At 42.9% G+C, this 8,673-nt stretch overlaps 1 protein-coding gene across 2 annotated transcripts; it reads left to right on the top strand.

Annotated features, from left to right (window-relative positions):
- Positions 1-379: 379 nt before the first annotated feature.
- Positions 380-8,315, top strand: LOC123510617 (probable ATP-dependent RNA helicase DHX35). Of its 2 annotated transcripts, none has more exons than XM_045265902.1 (15): positions 380-580; positions 1,335-1,392; positions 1,671-1,888; positions 2,626-2,862; positions 3,252-3,498; positions 3,835-3,996; positions 4,236-4,382; positions 4,741-4,876; positions 5,072-5,178; positions 5,535-5,714; positions 6,095-6,216; positions 6,711-6,793; positions 7,094-7,194; positions 7,669-7,822; positions 8,145-8,315. In XM_045265902.1, the coding sequence occupies exons 2-15, from the start codon at positions 1,362-1,364 to the stop codon at positions 8,269-8,271; spliced, it is 2,052 nt and encodes a 683-aa protein (XP_045121837.1). In that variant the 5' UTR covers positions 380-580; positions 1,335-1,361; the 3' UTR covers positions 8,272-8,315. The 2 variants fall into 2 exon arrangements, with proteins under 2 accessions (XP_045121837.1, XP_045121839.1); XM_045265904.1 differs by having other exon boundaries at positions 380-558.
- Positions 8,316-8,673: the final 358 nt, after the last annotated feature.

Consider the following 8,673-nt stretch of genomic DNA (forward strand, 5'->3'; position numbering starts at 1 on the left):
GAGGTATCGAGGCATTTGCTCCCAAATTTTGGCTGACGTTTTTCCCTTTGTAGAGAGCCGTCGCTTAAGAGGGCCCTTTTTTTTTTTTTTAATCTTTTCTTTGTTTTTGCCCTTGACTGGCTCTTTTCCCTTCGTAAAAAAATGAATAGATAAATAAACTGGGAACTCCCTGCCTGCATCTCTATTCCCATCTTCCTATGACTTGACTTAGCTAAGTACAGTGCTTATATTTATCCTTTAGGGAACTGGCTATCAAGTGAGCCTTTTTTCTCTCTAATTTTTCGTTGCCCTTGCACAGCTTTTCTTGCATAAAAAAAAGGGAAACGTTGAAGAATCATTGAGATATGCTAGAGAGAGAAATCAGAGAATCCGGATCGACACGAACGTCAACAGTAAACACAGCTGGCGGCGTGGCGGTCTGGGAGAAGTGAGGATACTGAAAAATTGCTGTGTTTCCTGCTTGGTGCTCTCCAATTTCTCCTTCTGCAGGCTGCTGAAGGACTGAGACTGGAGCACAGGAGGGGAACAGGACCTGCGAAGCTGTATCAAGCGTAAAAGGTCATAAAGAGAAAGAAGAAAGGTGTGTGTGTGGTTGTGACTCCTTCATTGCGAGTGTCGTGTAAGAATTGTGAGTGTCGTGTAAGAGTTAAAGGGCGAGACAAGACAAAAGACTGCATTTTAAGGGCTGTGAGTGTCGTGTAAGGGCTGTGAGTGTCGTGTAAGAACTGTGAGTGTCGTGTAAGAACTGTGTGTCATGTAAGGGCTGTGAGTGTCGTGTAAGGGCTATGAGTGTCGTGTAAGAACTGTGAGTGTCGTGTAAGAACTGTGTGTCGTGTAAGGGCTGTGAGTGTCGTGTAAGGGCTGTGAGTGTCGTGTAAGAACTGTGAGTGTCGTGTAAGAACTGTGTGTTATGTAAGGGCTGTGAGTGTCGTGTAAGGGCTGTGAGTGTCGTGTAAGGGCTGTGAGTGTCGTGTAAGAACTGTGGGTCGTGTAAGAACTGTGTAAGGGCTGTGAGTGTCGTGTAAGGGCTGTGAGTGTCGTGTAAGGGCTGTGAGTGTCGTGTAAGAACTGTGAGTGTCGTGTAAGAACTGTGTGTCGTGTAAGGGCTATGAGTGTCGTGTAAGAACTGTGAGTGTCGTGTAAGAACTGTGTGTCATGTAAGGGCTGTGAGTGTCGTGTAAGGGCTGTGAGTGTCGTGTAAGAACTGTGTGTCATGTAATGGCTGTGAGTGTCGTGTAAGAGTTAAAGGGCGAGACAAGACAAAAGACTGTATTGTTTTGATAAATTAACCTGTGTTTTTTTATTTATTTATTTATTATTTATTATTTTTACAGGTGGGCGTCTGTCGTGTATGTTTCGCCATGTCTCTCAAAGGACGATTTCTCAAGCCAGGTGAGTGGGAAATTTATCCTGTTAGTGTTCTCTAGGATCTTAAAATTATTACTGTCATAATAATAATTTTCCATCACCAGCGTTAGTATTTTTATCATCACCATTACTTTTATCACCATCTTATCTGTTTCTGTTACCTCCATTACTATTATCGTTATCACCATTAGTTTTATCACCATTTTTCTGTTTTTTTTTATCACCACCACCACCATTACTATTACTGTTGTCACCAATACTTTTATCACCATCTTTACCATTTCTATCATCACCACCACCAGGAGATGACAATAGTTATGCCGAGGACCGCAGTGATGTGGAGCCCACCAGCAGCACCTCCTTCATCTTCAACCCTAACCGTAACCTGAGTCTGCAGGCACAGCGGCAGCGGCTCCCAGTCTTCTCTGTGCGCAGCCACATACTGTACCTCCTGGAGAATTATCAGACCCTTGTTGTTGTCGGTGAAACTGGATCAGGGAAGAGCACACAGATTCCTCAGGTGTGTGTGTGTATGTGTGTTCAATGGTGATTCTTCAATGTATGTCTCTTGTCATTGAGTCACATCTTTTGTTATCGCTAAATAACATGACATTCTTTCTTTAATTGTCTTTTGGAATGTGTGTGTGTGTGTGTGTTTCAGTCGCTAATTCCTCGTGTTTGGTTCTTTCTGTGTCTTTTTTCGAATCACAAGGTCAAATCTCTTGCCACCATGGATAACATAAAATTTCTTTCCACAAGTGTATAAAGGAGTGTGTGTGTGTGTAATTCACTGTTTGTTTGATCTGCTGCAGTCTCTGACGAGACAGCCAGACGTTACCCTATGGAACGAGCTCAGAGCTCATTATTTCCGATCTTGGGATAGGTCTGAGACCAGGCACACACCACACACCGGGACAACAAGGTCACAACTCCTCGATTTACATCCCGTATCTACTCACTGTTAGGTGAACAGGGGCTACACGTGAAAGGAGACACACCCAAATATCTCCACCCGGCCGGGGAATCGAACCCCGGTCATCTGGCTTGTGAAGCCAGCGCTCTAACCACTGAGCTACCGGGCCGTGTGTGTGTGTGTGTGTGTGTGTGTGTGTGTGTGTGTGTGTGTGTGTGTGTGTGTGTGTTTCTGTTTCTGTCACAAATTCAAGTTCTGTCTGCTTTGCCTCCTTTGGACCAGCAAGATTGTCTCATGTCACTCTTATCATCATCACCCCTGCATAACATTTCTCTCCCTAACAGTACCTTCAGGAGGCTGGCTGGGGGCAGGATGGAATGATCTGCATAACAGAGCCTCGCCGTGTGGCCTGCACCACCTTAGCGGAGCGTGTTGCCGAGGAATGTGATGTGATACTGGGCAGGGAGGTTGGTTATGCTATTCGCTTCGATGACCGCACCTCGCCGGGTGTGACGCATATAAAATATGTGACGGAAGGACTCTTGGTTCGAGAGATGATGGCGGATCCACTGTTACGGCAGGTGTGTTAGTGATGATTGGTAGTAAACAAAGCAGGGTAGTATAAATGACAATTGTAGCACTTATGGTATTTGTCCAGAATTAGTGCTAACTTCTGCTTTCATGATGTGTCTCACTGGCTAGAGCTAAATTGATAATAGCACTGTCATTGATTTGAAAAGAAAATATTTGGCTTTGTTTTGATGCCTTCTTATCCATCAGTTTAATTAGGTGATGGATGACTAGTGAAGAATGCGAGTAAAAGTAATTTTGCCCCTATCCTTTGACTAACTCAGACCTGTAGGGGGCTGGCAGCTAAGTCGGCCTTTTTTTTTTTATATTTTTTTTTGTTGCTCTTGGCTGGCTTTCCTCTACAACATAAAAGCAACAATAGTAACACTTGCCCTTATAGTACAGTGCCATAATGGTGGACGAGGTGCATGAGCGTACCCTCTTCACGGACATCCTGCTGGGGTTGCTGAAGAAGGTGCTGCGGAAACGAAAAGACCTCAGACTTATCGTGTCTTCCGCTACAGTAGACGCAGACCAGCTTTTCCGATTCTTCAACCACAATACCACGAAGGACAAGACCAAAGACACAGCGGCGGTGGTGTCAGTGGAGGGGAGAAATTTTCCGGTCGATGTGTTTTATTTGCAAGGTTGGTGTTTGGTTAAGTATATGTGCTTGTGTGTGTGTGTGTATACATGGGTATGACTTCAGTTAAGTTTGTGGTGTTGGAAGCAAATTTTGTTACTTATAATAATGTTGATAATAGTCCAGTTGATGTATTTTATTTGCATGGTTGGTGCTGGTTTTAATGTTTGTGTCCGTGTGTGTGTATGTTCTTAGTCAAATTTGTGGTATTGAAGAGAATTTTGCTATTTACAATAATGCGATAAGAGTAATGATGTACTTTGGTTCTCCTTCTAGTAACAATTAGCAACAAGTAAACAATAGTAAATAGCAATTAAAACCTTCCTTCTTTCCTACACAGAGGCGGCCGCAGATTATGTACAGAGCAGTGTGGAGACGGTTCTCAAAATCCACACAAAGGAAGGCCCTGGTGGAGTACTTGTTTTCCTGACTGGTGTGGAGGAGGTGGACAAGTGTGTGTCTGCCTTGAGAGAAGAGAGCAGCAGGTTGGGAGAGAAGGGAGGTAGGTGGAGAGAGAGAGAGAGAGAGAGAGAGAGAGAGAGAGAGAGAGAGAGAGAGAGAGAGAGAGAGAGAGAGAGAGAGAGAGAGAGAGTGTGTGTCTGTTTCTATTTTTTTGGTCCATTTATCTACCTCTTTATCTCTCTCTTTCTGTCTATCTTCTTTTTTTCTTGTTTATTCTCATATCTTCTTATTTTCACCTTCTTTACCTTCTTTCTCTTATCCATTTTCTTCTATGTACAGGCAAGATGCAGGTGTGGCCTCTACATGGCTCGCTCCACAACAGTGACCAGCTCCAGGCATTCCTCTCACCTCCACAGGGAGTCAGGAAGGTAGTGGTGGCGACCAACCTGGCTGAGACTTCCATTACCCTGCCAGGCATTGTGTTTGGTGAGTGCAGTGGTGGTGGTGGTAGCTGTAACTTGTGGTGATGATGGCAACAGTTACTTCTCCATACATCATTCACTTCGTTATAATGTTTTTGTAGTTTTGTGATGGATTAAAACTTTTTATATTGTTTCCTTATTATTAAGAAAAAACAGCTCAGAGGGATAATTGATAAAGTGATTGAAAATTTATATAGAAATGATGGGAGATGTTTATAGCATTGAATACATGAATAAGCTGCTTCATACACTGTTATGGGGCAGTAGATGGGCATTCCAGACTACTTTAATACTTTTCATCATCCTTATCCGACCCATCATCATGTTCACACCGCCTCACACCACACTCCATCCCTTGACAGTTGTGGATTGTGGGTTCGTCAAGCTGCGATGGTTCAATGGCCAGTCAGATGCGCTGGTGGTGGTTCCTGCATCACAAGCCTCAGCCAGTCAGAGAGCTGGCCGGGCTGGACGCACTCGCTCTGGCCAGGTGTACAGGTGTGTGTGTGTGTGTGTGCGTGCATTGTTGTTGTATCAGCATCATAATCATCATGAGTTTCTGTGTCCTGCCTTGAACAAATGACTTTGTATGTATGACTATGGTGTAACAATTATTCGACACATGAATGAAACAAATTTAAGAGTGTTTCCATAGGTCATGACTCCCGGGCTGTACTGTTGCTCTTTTCACAGGCTGTATAAGGAGGAGGACTTTGCCACTCTCAGCCAAGCAACGCCACCTGAGATGGTCAGAACTAACTTGTCTTCTGCTGTGCTTAACCTCATGGCTCTTGGGATAGGTAAATAGTAATAGTGGTTGTAGTAGTAGTAGTAGTAGTAGTAATATTCAGAAACGTTTCCCCCTCTCGCCGTGACCATTTTTAAAGACCACAGAGAGAATTAGCTGAGTTCTAAAAAGTATTATTCCTGTTGATAATGCAGAAAACTTGTTAACATGTCACTAGAATCACAGAAACACCCTTAAAAACCTGTCACTTCAACTAGAGCCCTTTGAAAGTAGTGAAGGTGCTGTGTGGAAGTGTTTCAGAATGTGGGCCATACTCATTTCATAGCATGCCCTCCCTTACATGCTACACCCCTTACACAAGCTCTCCCCTACATTCCTGTCACATGCTCTCTCATTATTCCCTCTCAGATAATATGCTGCGTTTTGACTTCCCATCACCGCCGCCAGCTAGTCACCTCATAGCAGCCCTTGATGAATTGTTTGCACTAGGGGCTATAGGAGAAGATGGCCAGCTGACACGACCCCTGGGGCAAAATATGGCTGAGTTACCTCTTCCTCCACAGCTGGCCAAGATGTTACTGGTGTCAGGTGTGTGTGTGGTATAGAGGAAGTGAAATGTTTTAGTGTGTTTGTCCATTAGTTGATAGTATGTACTTCTTGCCTTTATCATGTCTTCTTTCTATATTTGTCTAGTCTTTTTTTCCCTCAGGTGATGAACATGCCTTGCCTCTGTAACCTCTTTCACTCTATTATTTGTCTACTGGAGGAATCTGTACTTTTTTTTTCTTATATACCTAGTTCAAGTGTCCTCTCTAGATTCTTTCTGAAACTTAAACATCCAGTTTCTCTTTGTCCCTGCAATGGTAGATTTTTTCTGTATTTCTTTTCTGTGTCCTCTACAATTTTTAGCTTCCATTTGGCCAAGCAACATTCAATACTTTTTATCTAGTTTTCCATGCATTTTTCAGGAGAACATGAGTGTTCAGAAGAGATCCTGTCCATTGTGGCTATGCTTCAAGTACAAAATGTGTTCATTGACCCCAGAGGTGGACAGCGCCACATAGCCAGAGCCAGGCAGCGGAACTTTCAGGTAAAGATGTTATTTCTTCTTGATAAAGGAACACAGTTAGTGGAGGGTGTAGTACAAATGGGGCAGACAGGCAGCTACTCAGCACTCCAAACTCTCTATCCATCATTGTCATCCACACATTTATCCAGCCAGGTCTTGAAGCCACTCATGGTTGTGCACTCACTCACTTTGTTCCACTTTGTAAACCAGTCTTTGCTTATCTGTCTTTTGTAATTCTGAACTGATCTTTGGCCTTCTGTTATTTGTGAACCAGTTTTTTGGCCTTCCAACCTGTCTTCATGTCCATGTCTTAAGTTTTTCAACCTCTGCACTGGCCTCACAACTCCGTATTCTTATCTGTGATCCTGCTCCCTCTCTCTTCTACTAACTTGCCGAAATAGTCTTTAATCAACAAGCAAGCTTACATCATCCCTCTCATCCTTTGCACTTGAGTAAGAACTGCCCAAGTGAAGCACAACATTAGTCCATCTGTCTAAGTCTCCCATGTGTTTCAGGTGATGGAAGGAGACACACTGACTCTACTCAATGTTTACAAGAGTTACCTGCGTGGTGGTCAGAGCTCAAAGTGGTGTGGGAGGTGAGTCTTTTCATGTTGGGCTTGTGGTGTGTGCCCAAACTTACATATTTCCTGTTATATTCTCGATTTTTCTAGAAAGACTTCACTTTTTCTCTATGACTTCCCATTTTCTATATTAAAACAGACCTTCTCTTAGCCTCTTGTTAGGTTAAGTTTAGTTTGCCTTAGTTACCCAGTTCCTTGTGTTTTTTGGAGTGTTTTTTGTGTTTTATTGTCTGTGTCTTCATTTTATTTTGTGTTTTTTTTTATGTACTATGTGTTACTTTTATATTAACAAAATTTCTCTCTCTCTCTTTCCAGGTACTTCATCAACTTCCGAGCAATGCGCCGGGCGGTGGAGATCAGAGGGCGGATGGAGAAGCTCATAACACAGTGTGGTGTTGAAATGAAGTCTTGTGGTAGTGAGTGTCTGTGTATCTGTTTACTTGTTTATTGAATGGTGTGTTGGTATTGAGATGTGTGCGTGTGTGTGTGTGTGTGTGTGTGTCCTTCAGGTGATGTAAACTTCTTCTTGGCTATCAGTCAGTAAAAATTCTTCAGTTGATTTACATTTTTTTTGGCTCTATCATCTATTCTTTTCTTATTTATTCCTTGCCTCTGTTGTTTCTTTTTCTCAGTTCGTACTAAGCATCAAAATTTCCGTTAGAGAAAGCTGTACATTTTTTCTTTACATCACGCTTAATTTATTGGCTTTTGTTTATGTTATTTAATTTTTCATGTGTGACAAACTCTTACCTCACAACACAGTCAGGCCAGCATACACCAGGGTCAGGTTCAGTACAAAAATGCTAAAAATTTGTCAAAACTCCCACTAGTAATGCTGAAAACTGTCTAAATTCTGTAAAATCTACCACTCCCTGCTCTCACTCATGCAGGAAATGTGGAGAGTATCCGGAGGTGCATCACGGCCGGCCTGTTCCCCAGCGCCGCCTTCCTCCACCATTCCGGCTGCTACCACTCCGTCCGCACCGCCCTGCCCCTGCACATCCACCCCTCCTCCACCCTCTACACCCTGACCCAGCCACAGTGGTAAGTATTGTTATCATTGGCATTATCATTATTATTAATTTATTATCATTATTATCATTATTACTATTATTATTATTATTATTATTATTATTATTATTATTATTGTTATTATTATTATTGTCATTATAATCGTCATTATTGTAATTATGAATATTATTGTATTAGTACTGGCAATAGTTATTGTTATTGTTTAATAATAACAATAGCAACAAGAGCAGCTAACTATCTATATTAATAATCCACCACCACCAACACTGTTAACCTGACATGAGTTAGGCAAAGCTAACCAGCACTACCATTACCACCTCCTCCATCACCACAGGGTGATCTACCACGAGGTGCTGCACACCACCCAGGCCTTCATGCGTGACCTCACAGTGATAGATCCCTCCTGGCTGCTGGAACTGGCGCCACACTACTACGAGAAGACCCAGCTCAGGGACACCTAACCTTCTGCCAACAATATCCTTAATTAAATACATAAGAAGCAAAGGCCATGGATTTTACAACCACATAGAACCTTTAAGGACCAACAGAACTTTTAGAAGAGACAAAAGTTTTATGGGAACTGCTGGAATGTTGCTGCTTTATCTAAACTTTTGACCATCACCACCACCACCCACAACAGTACCACCAGACCCCATGATCACCATACACAATCACCAGATACCACATACCACACCACCACCAAACCACACTGCCTCATACCATACCACACCACCACCAAACCACACTGCCACATACCATACCACACCACCACATCCCATACCACACCATCATACACCATACCACACCACACAACACACTACACAAAAATATCCTTGGCGCCCTGACCTGCCCAGCCTTTATGA

Source organism: Portunus trituberculatus, chromosome 29 (genome assembly GCF_017591435.1).
Source record: "Portunus trituberculatus isolate SZX2019 chromosome 29, ASM1759143v1, whole genome shotgun sequence".
Lineage (NCBI taxonomy): Eukaryota > Metazoa > Arthropoda > Malacostraca > Decapoda > Portunidae > Portunus > Portunus trituberculatus.

Bases quoted from the DNA above. Each gene is read 5' to 3' on its own strand.
- LOC123510617 (XM_045265902.1), top strand. From the start codon at position 1,362: ATGTCTCTCAAAGGACGATTTCTCAAGCCAG. The intron at 3,499-3,834 runs GTTGGTGTTTGG...TTTCCTACACAG, and splicing joins CGATGTGTTTTATTTGCAAG to AGGCGGCCGCAGATTATGTA. The intron at 4,877-5,071 runs GTGTGTGTGTGT...CTCTTTTCACAG, and splicing joins CGCTCTGGCCAGGTGTACAG to GCTGTATAAGGAGGAGGACT.